This window comes from Physella acuta, unplaced genomic scaffold, assembly GCF_028476545.2.
Source record: "Physella acuta isolate Inbredline_101_S28 unplaced genomic scaffold, ASM2847654v3 ptg002725l, whole genome shotgun sequence".
NCBI classification, from domain to species: Eukaryota; Metazoa; Mollusca; class Gastropoda; family Physidae; genus Physella; species Physella acuta.
In genome coordinates, this window is record NW_026734154.1 from 34,648 (window position 1) to 57,832 (window position 23,185).

Sequence of the window (23,185 nt, forward strand, 5' to 3'; positions counted from 1 at the left end):
ATAAGTTGTTTTTAGGCCTAGGCTATGGCGTGCGCTTAAAGATTAAATAATCACATGTCTAGACGTCAGAAATAGGTCAAGTTTGCGTGCATTGGATTGTAGTGGCAAAAAGTGGCGCGGCTCAACTTTTCGCTCGTGCACTTTTTGCATCAGCAGTGACGTGGCTTATCTGGACAAGATCCCAAGGAGGCGGTGTGGTCAGTCGTTGTGTTTGCAACCATCAGCACTCGTAGTTTTCGAAGATGCAACTCTGTATCAACAGGGCGTTTTTAGGAATTGAGAAGGGGGGGAGGGGTTCAGATTGTATGACGTCACCCTTAAAAAAAGGTAGTGTTACCAACAGAATTTTAGCCGTCATTTAGCGTTTTAGAAAACTTTTAATAGATTGTAGTAGAAATTGATTGAAATACTGTTGATCGAGCTCAGTCAATTGAAAAAAAAAGTCTTTAAAAAAAAAATTCAACTGCAATTTTGAAGGGGGTGGCGGGGGTACGGCTTTTTGTGGCGATGTATAATGGAAGGGAAAAGAGGGTAACATATTTTTTTAAAAGCACGATTACACCTTACTTATCTTTGATCCCTTAAAATCAAGTAGACTTAGTCTAAGTATTGACACTTAAAATCAAGTAGACTTAGTCTAAGTATTGACACATAAAACCTAGGGCACTTAAAACTTTCTATACAAATTAGCTATCTATACAAATTTTGTCCTGGGGTCCTGATTGGGGGGGGGGGGGGGGGTTATGATAAGAACATTTTGACTAGACAACAGTTTAAGTTATTGTCCCAGACAAGTTTTGATTGTAGTATTTTTAGTGACCCTATATGTCAACTACCCTGAAGTAAAAGGTTAATTGTTTAATGCGGCCCGCAAAGTCCTCTCATCCGGCCCGCTGAGATCATTTTGTCCAAGGAAAAAAGTTTGTTGGTGATTGCTGAGGAACTTTGCCCAGAAAAATCAAAGACATGCCTGGAAGAAACTGGCCCCCGAACTGAAATTTGATAGTTATTGCGGCCCTCGGACTGAAAAGTTTGGAGACCCCTGGTTTAATTCAAACATTCAAAATGAATAATTCAAAACCATGAAAAACAAAATGTTTTTTTATTACATCAAAGATAACATAACATAATGGATACCATCTGTATATTCTACAATTCTTGTCAAATTAAGAACTATTTACAACTTTTTAATAAAAAAAAAATAACCCTCTCACTTCTTTCACACCTGATTGTCAGTAAGATTGATGAAGTGGTTTGTTTCCGTGACTTAGGTAAATTGCATTAGAGCTAACTGTTAACATTTGAATCTCTATAGGCCACATTATTCCAGATGATACACACAATGAATAATTACCATTGGCCAATGATAAAACATTTTCTTCAAGAGTAAATTGCTATTTATAAAAACATAACTCCAAAACAGTCCAACACATAAAGCATATTCTTTATTTGCAGTTGTCTCAATTCATTAATATTTAAAAAAAAAAAACAGAGTTAGCCTCCTTAGGTTTCATAAATGCTACATTACTTACTAAAGAATACAATAAAAAAAGCATGCATGTTCTTTCAGTACTCCAACATAAATGAATTAGGTAAATACAGAAGAGTGTAGCAGAACAGAATCAAAGCACAGCTAACAGCACCAAAGTAACTTGCCCCTTACCATCAAGACAAACCTGTAATCCATGAGCACCCTGCTCTTCTTAAAGCTAATTATCCCTAGGTAAAAATCTGAAACTACCAACTAATCAACTACTACAATAATAAAAAATATCTAAGAAGAAAATAATTTTATTAAAAACTAAAATAATATTCAGTGAACTGACCAAGAATCTTGAAATGACACTGTTGAGTCTTTAAATCCAAATTTGAAGTGGTTATATTTTTATAAACACAATATTTGGTGAACATGAACAGCTATAGCCCTGCTTTAGAATGGTTTCAATCTCATCTGGATGAAGTATGAGCTACTACAACATATTATTGTCTGTAATTAGATTGCGCCACATACATACAAGACTGTTAGCAGAGAATAATTAAAATGTCACATGCAAGTAACAGTCAATAAAAACAATCGTTTTTAATTCTCATTTTAGCTCAAGTGTTGTAGCTGAAAAAAAAGTCTTTTGTTAAAAAAAATATAGCAATTCTGTATTTTAATAATGCCCATAGAAACTCTCAAATGTAGGGCTCAACTTTCATTCAGGTTTTAAAGTACGGCTAGAATTATGAACAAAATAAAATTTTCATGTAAAATATCTCAAGTGCACAAAATAAAGACCCTACAACGAACACATCTTTTGAACACACAGAAGTCAAACTCTCAACAGATCAGTACAATTTATAATTTTTTTTTCTATAAATAACACATTATTAACATGAGCCTAATGAGCAGAATTAAAATGAATATTCTGTGCACCACACCATAAAAAGCTTATTCTGTATAATTATTCTTGACATAGTATGAAAAAAGAATAGAGAGTCTATATAACTCCACATGCACATGATAAAATATATCTGCTGATACATTATTACAAGTGATAAAGAAGAGGTGAGATAAAATTTTGACACCAGCGCCATTTTAGACAGATATTTATGTAAAAGTGAAACAATCAGAGTGCTATATTTATAATTTTAAAAAATGTCCTCATTCAAACTGAAAGTCTAGAGCTTTATATTTTGACAACAAATCAACAAACATTCATTCTTGAAATGTTAATTAAGTGAAAACATACACAAAATTAATTAAATTAAAGAAAAAAACCCAAACAAAAATTAGCTGCCGATTCTACCATTTTAAGACTAGTTTAATGTAATACATTGATTGTGGTTAGTCGAGCAAGGCGAAAAACGTACTAATTTCAGAAATTCTTACTCAAAACTCGCCCCAGTGTAAACAATTTTCATCATTCAGGCAAGTTTAAAGTAAATAATGGACCATCAATCTGCTGAGGCTAACCTAGAATGTATAAACTAATCAAGGAAATGAACAAAGTACAGCCATAACTAAAAGAAAATAAATTAAATGAGATTTCTTTGATTTTTTTTCACATAAATAGCAATCACATTGAAAATGAGGAGACCCCCAAAACAGAAATGGGAGGGGTGGGGGTGGAAAGAGTATTTATAAAACAACAAGACAATATAATTGAATGCTCTTATTTCTTAACATTTTCCCCTGAAGTCTTGAGATTTAATAATGATGTTTTTGTTGATACAGAGAATTTCGAATACCTGTAATTTTTTTTTTAATTTGAAAGACGGGATGAATCGAAAGGCACTGATAAATTGCTTATTATAAACAATAAGACAATCTGGTGAAGTTGTTATTGTTTGACAGCAATTGTAAATTATTGTAATTAAATTTCATTTTAGCACTACAAGTCTTCAACAGGGATTTTACTAGAATATTTTTGAGGAAGATGAAAATATTTTAACATTTCAAGTTTTCCTCCACAAAATCTTATAAAATGATATTAGCCAATGCTGTAACAAATTATTAAAGAACATTTTGAACATTCAGCTTCTGAACTTTATGAATCGTTCTTCATACTGTGATAAATCCTTCAAATCTATTCTCCAGAACTTTAATTATAGGGATAATTACAGAAAGTTCTGGCAAACTATCCAGTTTAGGCACCTGTACCAATTTTCTGGCCGGTTAGTAGTATACATCATTACAAAATAAGGGAAATTATGTAAAAGAAAGTTTCTTAAGCATGACAGTAAGAAATAAAACCTGATTATTTCTAGACTAGTGCAAAAATATAAAAAAAAATAAAATGAAAATCTGGTAAATTGTAAATCTTCATCAGACATTTTTTAAAAAAATTATTAAAAAATAAAGGCCTATGAGAAGTAATTGAAACTAAATTTTCAAACCTCTTGATTGGTTTATATGTCTTTCCTGAGAGAAAAACAAGATAAAAATATAAACAGAGCACATTTGTCAATAGCTGATAACCATATGTACTGTTATTACCATAGATTTAATGTTTATTAAACTTAAACATTCAATTGTTTTTTTCTATGAAACTTATGAATTTTCTACCACACACTAATTTCCGTAATTTTCCTTTTTTTAAAATTTAAATGTTAGTAAAACGATAACATTTCACTAATTTTTAAAATTCTCCCCATTTAATTTTTTTTTGCTAAACAATAACATTTCAAAAAGTAAAAAGAAAATACTAATTAACCAATGCTTAGTTTAAATTTGAGAAACAGCCCACACAAGTACACACAAATTTATTAAAAGCCTACAGTAAACATTTTTTATTCTAGTTCTTGCATTATAATTTGGACTGAGGATGACTTGCCAGTAGTTTTTGTATGTCGCGTAGCGACGTTGTCAAACTTTGAGCAAATGTGTCCGAGTTGGTCTGGGGGTTGTTATTGTAGGAGGAGACGGATATAATCAACTGGTCATCCTGCGGGTTGTAACACAGCCCATAGCCATCAGGTACAACAGCACCAAAGGCAAGCAAGGAAGCGTATTTTGATGCGACCTGGGTGGGACAAACATAAAAAACAATAGATCATTTAGAGACAAGCTATCACGAAAGGTTGATCTTCTTCTTCTTTCTTAATTTTTAGTATTGGAAGGGATCGAGCCTTATCTGCCAGAGGATTTGAACTCGAGGCATTTTTCAAATTTATCAACCATGTGCTTTTACCGACTCGACCACGCCTCCATCACAATTAAAGATATGTGTCAACTGGTTATGCGCCATTGAGGCCATTGACTCCGATTTCAGCCTGCTTTTCTTTTTGGATTTGCTTCCATTGCAGGGGTCGGCGTGGTCGAGTCGGTAAAACTCATGGTTGCTAAATCGAAAAGTCTCGAGTTCGAACCCTCGGGCAGATGAGGCTCGTTAGCTGGGGACAGCCACTCTTCTAGGAGAGACAACTCCAAAATTAAAACAACTGCTGCCTTGTAGTTTGTTCTTGGTTGGACAAAGGCTATGGAAGCAAATCCAAAAAGAAAAGCAGGCTAAAATCGGAGTCAATGGCCTCAATGGCGCATAACCAGTTGACACGTAGCGCTTAATTGTGTTGGAGGCGTGGTCGAGTCAGCAAAAAGCTCATGGTTGATAGATTCGAACAGTCTCGAGTTCAAACCCACTGGCAGATAAATCTCGATCCCCTTCAACACTAATAATTAAGAACGAAGAAGAAGAAGAGAAGAAGCTTCCATAGACTTTGTCCAACCAAGAACAAACTACAAGGCAGCAGTTGTTTGACTTTTGAGTTGTCTCTCCTAGAAGAGTGGCTGTCCCCAGCTATCGAGCCTCATCTGCCTGAGGGTTCGAACTCGAGATTTTTTGGTTTAGCAACCATGAGCTTTACCGACTCGACTTGATGTTTTTTTTTTATTTGTTAGCTGGAAAGGAATTAGCTAAATAACTTTTCCTTTGGAAAAATGAATTTTCCCCTCCTTTTAAGAAAAGCTTGTAAAAGGCTGCATATAACAAAATGTCTGGCAAGCAAGAAAAAAAAAGATAAAAAAGGGGGGATAGGTGGTGACTAAAGATGATGTAGTGAATATGAACAAATAAAATTGGAATGTGGCAAACCATACAAGTTATATTCTAAAAAGAAAAATGTCACTAAACTAGTTGCGACTCAACCTAATGAAATTTTGGAGTGGGGAGAGATTAAGATATTTATGATGTACCCATGGTTTGGGGAGGAAAAGTTGACAAGTTAGGGATAACCCTTATCTCATTTTTGTCAATGGGAAATATTTAAAAAACCGTACAAAGAAAACATAATTTTCTCTTTAGTTGGTGTAACAGTACAATGAAATCTAAAAAATAAACAACTCACCTGACTTGTAGATAGCCTGAAGTGTGTACTTTCTTTATAAGATAAGTCCATAAAAATCTCAGGCACATTCATTCCATTTTCAATAGCTATCAACTTTAGTCCTAAAAGGTGTCTGTCTATTCCATTTCCTGATATTGTCTTTAAAAAAAGAGGGTATCTTTGTTACAATGTTTCAGTTTCCACAATGTTCATTTTAATACACTTTATTATATGTGTTTCTAATATTGAAAAACTTAAAAGATTTTTTATATTATTTTTAAATATATAATTTAAAAAATTGTAAACTACGGAGAGCAGAAAATTAAAATAAAATACATTTTCTATCAAAATAGTTGGAAAATCAGAAGTTTTAGAATGAGAAACATCTGTATTAGGTTACCAAAGTAACTTTCCAAGACAACAAAGAACTGATCAGAGAAAAGAAATTTCTAGCAATGGGTGTTAATTCTGGGTCCTTCTTAGTTTTAAAGATTATTTTGTTTTTTCTCCACCCTCATGACTCAACAGTCTAACAGTGATGAAAGGGTTAAGCAGGGGAGAAAACTAATGAGATACACATCAGTGAGACTCAACAGTGCATAAAGGGTTAACCAGAGAAAATGAATGAGACCCACATCATCAGTGTACTTCCTGTGTGAGGCTACAGCTTTCTTCAGGTAATCCACCTTGGTGACCTCAGGTACCGCGGGGTCATCCATGGCCTTGGTAAATGCAAGGGAAGCAATGGAGCATGACCTTATAGTGTCGGTGCGACCCAGCTGGAATCTTCTAAGTGATCCTGTTTCATACGTTGCACAAGGCTGCTTGTAGATTCTAATTAAACAAATAAAGCAAAATTTAAAACTTTTGTATTTCATAATGTGTAATATAGAAAATAATGGACAAATGAAAATATAATAAGTATGGAATAAAAATATGACGTTACAATATGAACTATAATTGAAATCTGAAAACTTAATGCACTGGTATTTGTACCTGAATTTCACCACAAATACCAAGAATAAGAAAAACAAAACTGACATAAAAACTCTTTCCATGAAATAACTCGACCTTTAAAAAGTTTATAATTATGCTTAACTCTGATTAGAATTCTTTTAATCCCATTGAACAGCTTCTATTTGTTCTAATAGATCTTTTACGTCCACACAAGTATTTTGTAACATGGAGTAAACAGCTTGATTACTTTAGGTGAAGATGACAGCAACTTACCTATAATAGGCTAACTGAAATGCTATTTGAATATAAGCATCAGGACTTAATTTTTGGGACTTGATAAAATTTTTACCATATTCTGTAAAAAATAAACATCGAATCATCAAGTCTTCTGCAGATCTGGGGAAAGAATATTTAAAAAACTTTTGATCAGTTTTGCCACTTGCTTTGCTTTAAGTAACAAATATATTATTTGTTTGTTTGCTAGTCATAACATGACTGACATCAGATATGAAAACAAATTAAATTTAACTCTTAAGCTTTTAAGCAATAATGCAAATTGGTTTTAACACAACCTGATAATATATGCCAATTAACATGTCTATTTTAACAAACCACGCAACAGATTTATATATCAAAAATTTAACATGCAAATTAATTTTTTTTCCTGGTTGCTTAAGCACATTTTCTATTGCCCTTATTACTTGACTGAACTTATGTGTTGAGTTTGCTACAGATTTATATATTAAAAATCTAACATTCAAATTAATTTAATTACTTGGTTACTTAAATACATTTTCTATTTCCTTATTGCTTAAGTAAACTTACGTGTTGAGTTGGTAACAAGCCTTGTCTATCACAGTCTTTGTTTTATCACTGACGTTAAAGCTGAGTTGCAGCGGGGCCTGAACATCGGCAGCATCTACCCGTGACTCTTGGTTCCTCTCTCTGCGTGGAGAAAAAAACCTGAGATACACTGTTTTCTTCTGCTCTGTGCCACAACATCAATACACATTACTTATTCAGTCTGCTACAACCTCAACACTAGACTACTAACCTGAAAGTGAAAGTCTCAAGTTGGAATCTAGGTTCTGTCTGTAGAACGTCCCTGAGTCCACCCAACTTTGATGGGTACCAAACTCATGTTAGGGAAAAAGGCTGCTAGGCATAGTGCTGACCACACTATCCCTTCATATACAGAAACAGGTGAACTCTACTTCACTTCCCTCATAAACCCTCAGCTTTGAAAAGCAACTTTACTTCACTTACAAGTTCAACACATGATAAGTTGTGATAAGTTACATAACACCATAAACAGTCCCCACTTTTGGCAAAGTTGTTTCACAACATTAACACTTAACTCAAAATAAGCATGTAACAAGTAATTGAAAACCTTAGTTCTAAAAGTACCTGTCACAAAAACAACATTTTGAGATAAATGGGTTTAAAAATGGTTATCTATAAAACATAACTTTTAATTTATTTTTGTTTGTTTGAAAGAGGCACTTACATAAATACTTCACTATAAATAGTTGTACATAAGATAAAGTAATACATGAGATATAATGACCAGTGATTGTTTTGATTTTCAAAAAATGGGACTTAAGTACTTTTAGCACTCTAGGCTCTTCAGTTGCTAAAAACAATAATTGATAAATTCTATAAATTGAACTTAAATAACTATTTCATGGATGTAATTGACCACAAAAACAATAAGGTAGTTTGTTTATGTACCATACTCAGAATGCATAGCCATATTAATAACGAACTGTTTTCAGTTTTAGTAGGTGGATATCATAAATTTCCACAAAATATTATTGTAAATAAATATCCAAATGTAAACATACAAAATTTCACCTATTAAAACATTAGGAAACAAAAAGGGAAAAAGGATTTTCTTTTAAAAAAAACAAAAGAAAAGATATATCACCATTCTTTACTTCAAATGCATGATTTCAGGATCATTGCTGCCTAACTAAAATAAGTTAACTTATTTCAGATATCAATAAAAATGTGTCAATATAATTTGAAGTCACTAAATCAGTGTTATGGGTACTTCAAATTTCCAAAATGATAATTCAAAGCTTTGGTATAATGTGTAATTGAACATGTAACACTTAAGCCAAGTTTCCTCACTTTAGCAAAGTTGGTAGAGTGACACTAGTATAATTGACAAACAAAAAAACCACATGGTATAGTTAAAGTTTTTACAAATTTGAACAATGTAATGACTTACATAAATCCTAATATATGATCATAAAGTCCTATGATAGCTGGGCCTTCAGCAGTTGTATGTTCATAGTTGAGACCAATAAAGCCTTCTGAGTTGATTATAAACTAATTTTTAAAAAAAGAGAGCTCAGTTAAAATCAGCATTGATGAAAGCACAATGCAAAAATCCATACAACATAATTGTGCAACCTTTAAATGGGAAATTTAAATATCAGAATACAATTCCATCAATGAAAAACATCAATTTGCATTAAAAGCCAATTTATTATGTTTCATAAATTATGGTCCAGCTAAATCAACATTAAAGTTTTACATATTTGAATTTACTCCAAATATTACATTTACCAGCTAAAAAAAGACTTTTTCAATATTCTAAACAAGGACCATTTTTATCCATAAATTAAAAAAGGGTTCGATCTTAAGTAAATATTTCACAAAAATTAAAATATAAATTAAAATCTTGCCTGTAATGTTTTGTCAAACCATCTATTTCCAGAATATAATTTGCTTCCACCCCCGTGGATAAAAATGGAAGCTGCCAAGTCTGCAGCTTGCTGACCTTCATCCTGAGGGTAAGGCCCATCCAGACACAGGATAAAAATACTTTGCTGGATATTTTCAAAAGCTGCCTTGTTTGCCTTGTCTGGAGAAGAAAAAATTATGTTACACAGTGAACAGGAAAATTTAAAAACAAAACAAATGATAACTCAGGTACAGCAAATGATAACTCATCACTATAATAGTTTGGCTGTTCTGTATGTATGTCCATAAGAAAAATAAAAAGTTGCAAAGTCAAAAAAAAAAAAAAACTTCCCAAAGCTAGACAAAAAATAAATACATCATATATTCTAGAGTAATTAAATCTAATGCAGAAAAAAACAAAACACAATAAAATGACGTCATCAATACTCAATAATAAAGACAAACATTACTGCCTAATTTATTCATCTAATCTTAAAGTGGTCTGCATATAGAATTTCTTTCAAACATCTTTTTGGGTAGAGTTTGCGTGCATCTTCCCCCCACCCCCCCCCCAAATATAATTTATATACAAAATATACACTTTTAATAGTTGCCCCCCCCCCCCCCCCCCGAAGCAAAAAACTCCGAAAGAAACACTGCATGCTTGAGGTATAGCGTAGGAAACAGGTTTAGAGTCGAGTGTTTCTTTCAGACCCGTCCAGATATTTTCCTGGGGGCCCAATGGGATTTTTCCCCGTAGACTGGCAGGCCAGTCCAACCCTTAACTGTAACCCTGATCTTACAGCAATAATGGTAATAAAAAAAAACTCAGACCTTTAGCCATACTGGCATAGAGTTTGCCCCAAGAAGTTCTATCCAGAGTTGTTAATATTCCCACAGGATCCGCAGAAACCTGGCTATGATCTACACAGTACTGTATCTGTTGCTGGAGCTGGCTAATACTGAGTGGTTCCCCTTTGCTACCATAGACATCTACTGAAAAAATCTGGACAAGATACAAGTTTAATTAATAATAAGCAGGCTTATTTCCTACTTAAAAACAAAGGTATTTTGTAATCCCATTTTAAAAATAGACAAAGGTTTATAAACATAATAATCTATCAAGTTTAATTCTTCCAAATCATTTAAAAAATGTTGTGATCATTATATTTTAACATTTAATTCACAATATTATAAAACACTTAAGGAATTATTTTTACCATATTTAATACAACCATAGCGGAAATGTTTTAAAATATCTAGATGTGACGTACATGATTCTTGTGAATACAAAGGTATTTTGTAATCCCATTTTAAAAATAGACAAAGGTTTATAAACATAATAATCTATCAAGTTTAATTCTTCCAAATCATTTAAAAAATGTTGTGATCATTATATTTTAACATTTAATTCACAATATTATAAAACACTTAAGGAATTATTTTTACCATATTTAATACAACCATAGCGGAAATGTTTTAAAGTATCTAGATGTGACGTACATGATTCTTGTGAATGATGTTGATGTGCCTCGGCTGGTTGGGGTCAGTGGGGGGTATGCACACATGCGAGTCTCTCTTGACCCCTGGAATTCTGCAGGCATTGATCAGCTGGTAATACTGCACCATACACAATGGTTTCCCACCTAAAGTATCAACAGGAACTCTTTGTCTGTGGAGGGTAAAATAAATTTTAAAAAGGAAATAGTTTTTTAAATACTTCGGTTACATGGTACAAAATTTAAAATTGAAATAAAAAGATTTTATGCTTAACCTAATTTTTAAAAAATTATTTGATTACTTACTCATCAAGCAGAATTTTGTAGTCAAGTGCACCAGCAATAAATCTAGCAGCAAACCTAAGTAATAAAAAAATAATGGTTTGTTAACCTAGAAAAATCTGATATAAAGAAATCGAATCATTTTCTTTACGTCCATCTGTTACACAAGCATTAATTTCTCTACAATTCTCATTTCACCATAAATATCATGTTCTCATTTCCTTTTCTCCATTTCTAATTGTAATGTTAGACAGGATTTCCTCCAACACAATTAAGTATTACATGTCAACATGTTATGTGCCAAATAGCTCGCTGTTTCAGAATTTCAGCCTGCCTTTCTTTTTGGATTTGCTTCCTTTGCCTTTATCCATTTAAGAACAAGCTACAAGGCAGCAGTTGTTTGATTTTGAAGTTGTCTCTCCTAGATGGGTTGCTGTCCCCAGCTAATCAGCTGCTATGGATTCGAACTCAGGACTTCAGGACTCTCCTGATTTACTTGGTTAAGTCTAATTTTTAGGGAACATCAACAGCCTATACTAACCTAGCTTATAATTTTTTAAATGTGAAATTTACTGCTTTAAAAAAACAATAGTATAACTTAAGAAATGAAACAGTGACTTACTCAATTTGTTCCTTCAAGCCCCTGAAGTCTTGTCTAGGGCACACCAATGCGGGGTTAACATTTATCACAATAGGTTCACGACCTTCAAGGTAGGCTATATTTTTCCACCAATCAGAGAGCTTGATTGATAGAAAAAAGAAATAATGAATGGTAACTTTTGGAAGACTCTAAATGGTATCTGCATATTCATGACTGTTCATGAGATACAAGAAGTAGAATTTATCTGATGTTTTGGTGGCATGCCATCTTTCCCTAAAGAAATTAAGATTATATTTTGTAAACTCTTCTAGATGTGGTTTGTTAATGCCACAAGATCATCCAGCCCCCTATATTTTCTAATGTTTTTTTTCTTCTTCAGATATATGAAATGCCATTGTAGCCTATACAGCTCAAATCTTAAAAATAAGTGGATTTTATAGAACTGTTAAAATCCAGTTTTTTTAAAGATTGTGATTTAATTATAACGTGTGTTCTCAAATATCTGGTAACAAAAAAAAACAACACCACAGACTTTCAATATGGATATTCTGAAATTTCAGAAACACTTAACAATTCCAAGACAAATAAACTCACCCAGTTTGTGTGGTTCTGTGCCCTTTCTTCCAATAATTTTTGTAAATTTGGTCCCTCTTTGTTCTTAAACCTCTCCACGATCTATTAGAATACAAAAGTGTGTTTTCAAAAATCTCGTCATAAAAAAAAATGTTTATATTTTAATCACACGGCTGTGTACTGATGAAAACATTAGGTTGAAAAGTTTAATAGTCAATGCATAGTCCTTACTTTTTTAAAACAGCAGATGATGTTTTTAAAAATACTTCTTATAAACAGTATTTTTTTTTAAATTTACGTTTAAATTTACGGAAAATGGAAAAAAGGAAGGCAAAAGAAAGAATTGGAAGACATCATCAAGGAAAGGATGAATGTGACATTGAGAAAATTATTGAAGATGGCAGAAGACTTGGTGAAATGTAGGAAGACATCAGTGAGGTCACTAGTGGAGACGCAATGGTTAACCTAGACTATGAGACAGAAGAAGAACATGATTATTATGTACTTAAAATGCTTAGTGGGGATGACATGGTAAAATGGTAGAGCCCTTGACTGCTAACCCGAAAGCTTCGAGTTTGGATCCCAGGCTTGAGTCCACCCAGCTCTGATGGGTGCCTGACTCATGTTAGGGTATTAAAGGTAGCTACACTATCCCACCATATGCAGAGGTCATTGAAACAGATGAACTTACTTCATCTGTATGTGTCTTGGGCAAGGAATCGGAAACAATGATGAAAAAAGCTTATTATTCACACCCACTATCATTTTCCTTTTTTAACTTTCACAGACAGAAGTATAATACTACATCAAGTTTACAAGAAACAAAAATCCACTTGTAAAGACCTAGCATCTAAAGTTCAACACTACATCAAATTGACAAGAAATAAAAACAAAAAAGAAACCAGCTATTAATAGACCTGACCTCCTCTGTGGCTTTGTACTGCTCATCAGTCAAGAGAGGCCGACATGTGTCCAGGTATTTCTTCAAGGTCTGGTCTAGGGGTGGGACAAACAGCTTGGGCAGGGAGTACTGTACAGAGAAGGTCCGACCTTTTGGGATAACACGGTTGTGACCTTCTACAACCATTCTGCTCAATGCACTGGCTGTTTGCACCTAGAGAGATTAAAATTAAAAAAAACCAATTTGTTTTACTTAATACAAGATTAAAAAATATATAAATAATCAACATATTAAAAGAAGAAGGAAGGGCTCCTGGGTTTACATGAGGGCAAATCAAGAGAGCTGCTAAAAACTGAGTCAGATGGAGAGGTGTAGCTGTAGCCCTTTGCTACTCAAGGGCCACAAAGGATAAAGAAAGATAACTTATGTTTTCAGGGGTTGGGTAACGGATAATAAAGAGATGGGACAGACCAAAACCCACCATGGGCTGTAGAGCCAGGGATAGACAAATGTGTAAAAGTAATAAAAATCTTAAAAAATAAAAAATTTGATAAGTTCTGCCACTCTTTGGTAAACAAAAAGTATATTTCTATGTAATTGTAATACAGAATTCTTTATTAACTTGCTGAGAAAATTTGAAATGTTATAGAAATCTTATAAAAATAATATTTTTCAAGCTTGAGAAAAAGTCTACTTCACCAGTTCCACATCAACATTAGCCATAGCTGCATTAGGTAACAACAAGGCTCCACTCATATCTCGACGTTACTGTTGTTAACTTTTTATTTGAATTGTCCAGCTTAAATCTAAAATCTATTTACTGTCCTCACTTTACACCATATACATAACATACAACTTGACTGAACTACGTAAAAACAGTAGAAATGTAATTTAACTTAAAATATTTCACAAATCAACTACTATATCAACTACAGTAGCAAAGACATATGTAAACCTTAATGTTATTAAGTAACAATTTTATTCTAAAGGGAATCACACAGAAAATGGATTATTATGGAGAATTAAAATATATTTTTAAAAGAAGCAACTATTATTGATCCTTGGCATTAGAAATTACTATTATCTTGCGATGTCTAAAACCCCAAAAACAATTAGCACCATAAAATAAAGTTACAAAATTTACTAATCCAGTGTTATAAATAAAGTTATGATAATGTGAAACATGATTATAAAAACTTGAAATGGCTTAAGTGATGTCTTGGCAGCGTTGCTGAAACAAAAGATGCCAGGTCCTAGGTGTGATAAAAACCAGCCATTACCTTCATTCTTACCATGAATAAATAATTAATTTGCTACCAAATTGGACACAGCACATTTAGTTTTACTGTTGGCAGCTTAATGTTAACACAATTCACCTACAACAATTAGACCCACATGGAGCTTTAAACAGTGGTTCTAATGTTAACACAATACACCCACAACAATTAGATCTAAATGGAGCTTGAAACAGTGGTTGTAATGTTCAGTGGTTCTAATGTTAGCACACTATAGGTACAACAATTAGATCTACATGGAGCTTAAACAGTGGTTCTGATGTTAGCACAATATAGATACAACAATTAGACCTACATGGAGCTTAAACAATGGTAATGATGTTCAGTGGTTCTAATGTTACCACAATATATGTACAACAATTAGACCTACATGGAGCTTGAAACAGTGGTTCTGAAGTTCAGTGGTTCTAATGTTATAACAATATAGATACAAAAATTAGATCTACATGTAGTTTACAACAGTGTTCTAAATGTTGAGTACTTGATCCCCACTTTTAGGGATCGTATATAGGATTTTATTAGCAATAAGTGAACAAAGTTTACAAATGTAAGTGTGGCTAAACCAAGTAAAATAATGCTTATAACATTTTCATGCAGATTAAAAAAAATAACAAAAAACACCCTAAAAAGACTATAGACCCCTTTTTGGAGTAGGTAATACATTTTGAATTTTTAGAGCAAGCTAATAAACATTTTTAAAAAAATTATTTATTTACAGTTAACTTTTTGTTTTAAAACAAAACTCACACTGAAATTTAAACCAACACAGATATACACGTCAGTACTCATAGATAAAAAAAAACCGTATACATACACAGTCTAATACACTAGTATCAGCTCTAGAATATCAAGTACCCTTAGACTCTACAACAAAGGGAGACCAACACCACAGTCCAACACAAGAACCAAGTCCAGCGCTAGCAGACGACAGCTGCCAAAAATGGCCGTACAGTGTCCAGAAGTGAAGAAGTTATCCAACATCGCTGATAACAATAACATCACGTTATACCCCGGCCCTACTAAAACAGAGGGCAAGTTCAGAGTACACTGTACGATGTTTTTTTTTTCTCTCATTCCACGGTTGATAAACGGCGGGGTTAAAAACTGGAACATAAGCGAAAAAGGCCGATAACTCGGATCAATTTATCTCGTTTATTTTTGGAAATTTGAAAACAATTCGGTTGAAGACGATTACAACAACGCTAACGATAGTTAAATCAAATAGGATTTCTATGACGCTAATAAGTAGTATTGCATTGAGCAACAGAGCTTCTGAATCAACAATCATTGTTGCAGAATCGTGTACCGGTCACTAACGCACATCACAAAAAAAAAAAAAAAAAAAAACCTATGTCGACAGTATCGACAAACTTTAAAAAAAAAAATCTCTAGACCATACTACACGTGTTGTCTGTAGTCTAACAGGGGGAAAAACTGGCTCGCACAAATAACTAAACGGAAACTGAAAAAAAAAAAATGCACCCCCCCCCCCCCCCCCCTATGCTCAACCTTAGCCAACGTGAGTCCAACATTTTAACTTTAACAAGCGCTTCAAATATTAAAAGGGAAAAACAAATATCCTGGTAACTCAATTCTTCCAAATAGGCACGAACAAGGCGAAGACGCGTACCATTTCGATAACACAGTATAGTCAGGCCTACTGCAAACCCAAGACCGCAATAGCGACTGGTCTATTGACAGCCGTGAACTAGCAGAATTCTAACAGGCGCCGCGATTTTTATTGTTTCTTAAGATCTCCTGCCTCACTGCTGTAGTCCCCTAGTCTACCACCTACACCCCTCCCCCTAACCTCCGCCTTTAAAAAAAAAAAATCAAACACCGTGTCAATGACCTCTACTCGACATGCTCAAGCCCACCATCTGAATGCAACTAGATCTATACAAAAGTAGCTCGACGTTTTAGCACTGAGTAGCGTCATGTCAGGGGGATCTAGCAGTGTAATAGAAAAGCCGCTAAGAACTTCATGGTCCAGGTTTCATACATACTTTTTTACGGCTGGTTAAGCAGTGGGATTTTTACATTTTTACACGATTTTACACTCATTTTCTATAAAGTCCACTATACAAATATGAAAATATGTATAGATCTAAGTAAAACTTATATAAAACCAGCTTTCCTATGCAAAAATCAACAATATATTGTATTTGCCATAATTAGCCTAAATTAAGTAAGAGCCCCCCTCTCTTTATCTATATGTAACAAACAATTATATAATCAAATCTTAAATTTTTAGTGTAGGACGACCTGGCTAATAATGACACTTATCCTAGTCTCATCAGCCCTTTGGTAGTCGGCAATATGTCCTGTCGGCTTTTTCTCCATGCCGACCTTTTGTCTGAATGCCGGATGACTAACATGTAATAAACACCACCAAAATTTCTTACAAAAACGCTTTAAAATGTGAATGCTCTACCCTCGTATAATTGAAGGGTTTAAAAAAAAATCTTGTGGGGTCATCCATAATTGACGTCACGCTTTTTTGGACGATTTTTACCTCCCCCCTCTCCCCTCCGTCACACAACGTCCTCAAAATTGCAGTTGAATTTTTTTTTAAACATCGATATTTTTCCAAAATCTTGTCTGAACTCTGTCAAAATAGAGTATTTTAATCAATTCCTATTAAAATTTATTAAAACTGTTTTCTAAAACGCGTAATAACGTCTAAACTTCGTTTTCTAACATTGCTTTTTTATAATGCAAAAGTGTGACGTCGCACCATCTGAATCCCCCCCCCCCTCATCACACACCGTCACAAAATTACGGACCTCCCCATTTATGGACGACCCCTTGAGCTTAAAATTAAACGCGTTCTCAGTTCTGCCCAGTTTTACGACGCTGTATCGACGTTTGCTTTCCGCCAGTGTAGCTTTATTAGACTTAGGTTAAGTTTAGGGTGAGAGAAACCAGCACAAAAGAACAACACACCACACGTCAACACAATGCAGTCAGAGAACAGATGATGCACCATAACAACCGTTCAATTTAGTACGGTGTGTAAATAGTAGCGCATCACTGAGTCAAATCAACTGATGGGTACCTGACTTATGTTAAAAAAAAAGTAAAGGCGGCTGGATATCTTTAAGAAGCCATTGTCACAGAACCAGGTGAACTCTACTTCACCTACACCTGCACCATCAGCAGTGCCGGCGCCAGGTTATTTAGCGTCCTAGGCAAAACTTATTAAAAGCGCCCCCCCCCCCCTGCAATTTTTTTCGTGACCCCGGGACAAACTTTCGATTTGCACCCCCACCCCTCAAACTTCAAACTTTCGATTTGCACCCCCCCCCCTAAAACTTTCAATTATGTTTTTCCAACCCATTTTGGCGCCCCTTTACGACCAGCGCCCTAGGCGACCGCCTAGTTCGCCTTATAGGTAGCGCCGGCCCTGACCATCAGGCTCGAAAGAGATCTTTTACTAAATCCGTTAATGCTCAGAGGTCGCTGCTTCATTGGACAGGAATATGAAAATATACACGGAACACAGCGAATACCCGCATAGTGAAACAAATGAAAGTTGAGCCTTTTTTTAACGGTTATTCACCTCATGTCTCGATGCATTTATATCACTACACGTAGCACGACCATAACACTGCGAACATTGAAGTACATCATTATAGGATAACTCATACTTATTCCTAAAGCAGTGGTTTTTATCCTATTTAGGCGGGACCGAACCCCACCAGTTTCACTTGCGTATACACCCAGTACCGGCGCCAGGTTATTTAGCGCCCTAGGCAAAACTTATTAAAAGTGCCCCCCCCCCCCCCCGTATTATCAGAGGCGTAGCGACCCTTCCCGGTGCCCGGGGACAAACTTTCGATTTGCACCCCCCCCCCAACTTTCGATTTGCACCCACCCCCTCAAACTTTCAATGTTTTTCCAACCCATTTTGGCGCCCCCCCCCCCACTACGGACAGCGCCTAGTTCGGCCCTGTATACACCGAACCCTTCTTAATGGTTTTTATCGTCCGCACTGACAAAAATCCGATCATGAATCTTATGAGTTGGGTGTATGTCTTGACATCCGCCGAACCCATAAGACTGACTCACCGAACCACTGTCCTTTAGCTAGTATCGCTATAATAAACTAACTGAACCCAAATTTATATCCCTCTCGGCGCCCCCAACCCACACAGCTCCGCGCCCTCCTAGGATCGCCCCCCCCCCCAACTATGTCACTGTCTCTAATGACCACGATTGTGTGTAAATAATAGATATCAAAAGTGTATTTTACACGCTGACTGCGTGGTGACGCAACATCGTTTTGTCCTAACGCAGGAAACATGGTCGGACAGACAAGCATATTCAGCGGTGAGGTGTGGATGAGTGATTCTTTTAGACATTTTTATTTCCGAGGGGGGGGGGGGTGGGGCGCTTAAATTTCCGGCAATAAACTCTGGTGCCGATCGCACCTAAAGTTGTTCATCCAGTGAAATCAATAATTGATTTAAGCAGGGGTCTACTGGCTCTGTTCAAGTGGCCCAATAAATTTTATAAGCCCCCCCCCCATCTTGATGGTAGATATTCACTTGGCCAATTATTTAAAAAACAATCCAAGCACTAATAGTTGAGGCCTAGAACCGCACCGTTCCTGGGGTCCCCCGGAATTTTTTCACCTGGGGGCTCACCCGGCTTTTTCCCGGTAGACCGGCTGGAATAAGAGGGCGAAAATGTAAATAAAAAGCCAACAAAGTCACCAATTTAACATTTTTGGATATCACTCGATGTGTTTCCGTGATGACTTAGTAAATGAGCATTTTCAAATTTCCTTATTTAGCACACGCTACGACCTACGGAACTGGAAGGGTTCTTGGACGGTGCAACAACAACACAGATACCTCAAAGGCTTGTTCGTATTGACTTTGTAAGTACGCGTTGCAGGCTATATCCTCTTATTGGTTTGAAATGCTTGATTGCATACCTTATTCTTTGTTATGGATATTGTTATGAGGACGCAAAAGGGTCCGCGTTTGAAGTTGTGTGAGTTTAATGAAATGTTATTTGTTTTCGTTGAGGCATACGGGTTGGGAATAAAAAGTAATGTTTCCACGGATTAGTTATTTATAAACACACACATATGTTCACATAAACATGTACATACTTAGTGTTGGCGAGGGTTAGGGGGGGAGGGAGGGGCAACTATAGGTTACCACACATGGTGATATTATAAATAATATCTATGTATGTATGTATCTATCTATGTATCTTTGTATGCATCTATGTATGTATGTGTGTGTGTCCATCCATCCATCCCTCCCTCCCTCCCACCATCCATCCATCCATCCGTCCCTCCCTCCCTCCATCCATCCATCCATCCATCCATCCATCTATCTATCTATCCATCCATCCATCCATCCATCCATCCATCCATCCATCCATCCATCCATCCATCTATCTATCCATCTATCTATCTATCTATCTATCTATCTATCTATCTATCTATCTATCTATCTATCTATCTATCTATCTATCTATCTATCTATCTATCTATCTATCTATCTATCATACAAATCTTGCATCAAGATCCCTATGATAAGTAAATAGCTAATTGACAGTCATAACAAAACTCATAGAACCATTCATAGCCCCCAAAGTGTGTTGAGACACTGGACCTGACATCAGGTAAGAAGGGGGTGGGGGATGTGGTGGGGGGGGGGGGGGGAGGGGGGGGGAGGTGTGGAAAGAGGTGTAGAACCCTCGGCCATCATTGTGGTTACATTACAGCCACACTTTATCAGAATGATGAATGAAAATCTTAAATTTACCAACCACTGGTTTCAGCGTCAACAATGCATATTCTTTCAACTGGAAACTTATCGTTGCGAAAATTACGAGCACAACAGCTGATTACTCTCCAACAGTTTCCTTACTTCAACAACAACAAGGACAGATAAGATACCAAGCTGCTAATCTTTTTCTGATACGCAAGCTTGTACTCCTGATGTTTTATCTCATGTGTTAATATACCATGATATAGACTGATAAGAAGATAAGTACTTATTAAAATTAATTAAGAAGGAGCTAAAAAGAACCAGTCAATTCAGACATACTAACATAATAATTAGTATAAACAATCATTTAAAGTTTACATAAACATTTACATGGTTGGATGGTAAAAAAGCAGGACAACTAGCCCGAAAGTCTTGAGTTCAGATACCAGACCTGGGATTTGTAGAATGCCCATGAGTTCACCCAGCTCTGATGGGTACCTGACCCACATTAGGGAAAATAAAGCAGTTGGTCATAAAACTGTCCAAGCTGTCCCTTACATATAGAGAACATATATATAGGAAACAGGTGAACTCTACTTCATCTGCCCAAATGACAGCAAGGTCTAAAAGGGCAACGTTACTTAAAACATTAATGAGATATTTAAATAAATTTAGTATGGTTCTTACCTATCTTTTAAGCGATGCAGAGACGTAGCGACAGGACAGGGGGAGGGGCAAAATGGGTTGGAAAAAAAATTAAAAGCACATTTTAGCTGCAGTTTTGAATTATAAATATAAAAAATACATAAAGGGGGGGGGGGATGGGGTGGGGAGAGGCTGAATTGAAAGTTTGTCGCCGGGCGCCGTAAGGGGTTGCTTCGCCTCTGGCAAGATATTTTAATTTGTTACCATTGCGCAATGATGCATAGTAAATTACTTCAATGTTGGGTAACCAGCCGCTAGTAATTATATTAATATTTAAATAATATTAACTGATGCAATATATTATATAGTAAAACTTGCCTTCAACAAAACTCAGTTGCTCATTTGTTTTTCCTTATTCCCAAGTTGATATCCCAGAAAACTGGTATTTTTTATTATACGAGCGGATCACACATTTATTTGCCATTTGTTGACGTTTCGGTTTCCTGTTGATACAGGGTCCAGTTTAGATGGGTCTCGCTGTAACTAAAACTAATATATTACTTTTTGAACAGCCACACCATATTTTGAAAATAAAACATTACTTATGTTCAGTCTAATTTAACGCAAGTGTTCATTGCTGGATACATGCTAAAATTACTTCTATATGCCCATTAAGAGAGCGTTAAATGACATAAAAAATGTTTGTTTCTTTCTAACAACTAAAGGCAATTTTTTACATTCTCAGTTGCCAGAAAAGTCCAGGGTATGTGTTGTACCGGTGTCCAATAATGCTTAGATAAAAGGGTCATCCCTAAATGACGTCAAATTATTTTAACGATTTTTACCTCCAAACCTCCCTTTCTTCGTGCATCATCACAAAAAGCCAGACCTCCCCTCCCCTAAAATGATGTCACACCTTGCCTAACCCCCCCCCTCTCAAAATCGCAGCTGAATTTTTCTTAAAACATTTGTATTTTTCTAAAATCTTGACTGAGCTCTGTCAAATTATATTTTAATCAATCTCTATTAAATTTTATTAAAACTGTTTTCTAAAACTCAAAATAATGGCTAAAATAATATTACTTTCTTTATAATTCAAAAGTGTGACTATCTGAACACCCCACCCCCTCATCACAAAATTATGGACCAGGACGCCAAATTCTACAAGTGTGACATCTTTTAATACTTTTATAGATGACCCCAACCGCCTCTCAAAGCCTAAGATTATAAGATTACAATACTACTAAAAACCTAACACTAATATTAATAATCTAGCTAGACCGCACCGGGTGACACCATTTAGGGGGGTGACACCAAGGAAAAAGTAGAAAAATATAGGCCTATAGAGAAAAATGATAATTCCACTTAATTAAGTGATTAATTCAAGTGTTAGATAGTCTTTTAAGAGAAGGGGGGGTGCAAATAGAAAGTTTGAGGGGGGTGCAAATCAAAAATTGAAAGTTTGTCCCCGGGAAGGGTCGCTACGCCTCTGGGGGGTGACACCATTAAGTGCCGCACCGGGTGACACCCGACCTCGCTACGCCACTGTTAGTAGGTAGATATCTAGATCTAGACCATCTAGACGTCTAGTCTAGATTCTAGATTTAGATCCAGTGATACAGTCAAAAGAGTTGGAGTTTGAGACGTAGGACTGAGTCTAGTGATCTAGCTACTAGAAATTACTAGAATCTATCTAGATCTAATCTAGACTAGATCTAGATCTAAATCTAGATCTACTGACTGAGCTAGTCTAGATTTAGATCTAGAATCTAGATCTTGATCTAGATTTCTAGATCTTCTAGATCTAGAATCTAGATCTAGATTCTAGATCTAGTACTGTCCTGTCAGTTATTTTTTATCACAAGTAGTTGTGACATTCATTGGAATCATCATATGATAAAGTCAAAGATTATCACTCAGACTCAGTGATAATTTATCAGTTTTAAAAGGACACTTTCGTTATCACTAAAAAGTCGAGCATTTTCTGTGCTTACCAAGGGTTTTTTCAAGTAACGCAGCATTCCGATAAAGTGAAGGTATTGTTTGTATCGATGTGGGGCAAGTTTGCTTTCAGTTCAAAGTTCACATAACCTGTTCTTTAGTAGACAACGGGTAGGCGCTAGGCTTACTAACAACGTAAACTAGCCTACAGTGGCCTACTTCATAGTCATACTGTAAGGCCAAAGGTTGCAAGGTCAATG

The 23,185-nt window shown here is 35.4% G+C and overlaps 1 protein-coding gene across 2 annotated transcripts; it reads right to left on the reverse strand.

Annotated features, from left to right (window-relative positions):
- Positions 1-1,086: 1,086 nt before the first annotated feature.
- LOC131934051 (carnitine O-acetyltransferase-like) lies at positions 1,087-23,147 on the reverse strand. 2 transcript variants are annotated; one of them, XM_059290460.1, is made up of 15 exons: positions 22,979-23,147; positions 21,363-21,487; positions 13,334-13,525; positions 12,433-12,513; positions 11,860-11,978; positions 11,262-11,315; positions 10,960-11,128; positions 10,291-10,462; positions 9,459-9,637; positions 8,999-9,099; positions 7,591-7,710; positions 7,039-7,161; positions 6,444-6,642; positions 5,830-5,967; positions 1,087-4,508 (listed from the first exon to the last, which is right to left on the reverse strand). In XM_059290460.1, the coding sequence occupies exons 3-15, from the start codon at positions 13,496-13,498 to the stop codon at positions 4,293-4,295; spliced, it is 1,836 nt and encodes a 611-aa protein (XP_059146443.1). In that variant the 5' UTR covers positions 13,499-13,525; positions 21,363-21,487; positions 22,979-23,147; the 3' UTR covers positions 1,087-4,292. The 2 variants fall into 2 exon arrangements, with proteins under 2 accessions (XP_059146443.1, XP_059146442.1); XM_059290459.1 differs by lacking the exon at positions 21,363-21,487.
- Positions 23,148-23,185: the final 38 nt, after the last annotated feature.

Coding starts and splice junctions, on each gene's coding strand:
- LOC131934051 (XM_059290459.1), bottom strand. CDS start 23,005: ATGCTGCGTTACTTGAAAAAACCCTTG. Junction 11,129..11,261: donor TACAAAATTCTGCTTGATGA/GTAAGTAATCAA, acceptor TACCCTCCACAG/ACAAAGAGTTCCTGTTGATA. Junction 7,711..8,998: donor GATCATATATTAGGATTTAT/GTAAGTCATTAC, acceptor TTCTCCACGCAG/AGAGAGGAACCAAGAGTCAC.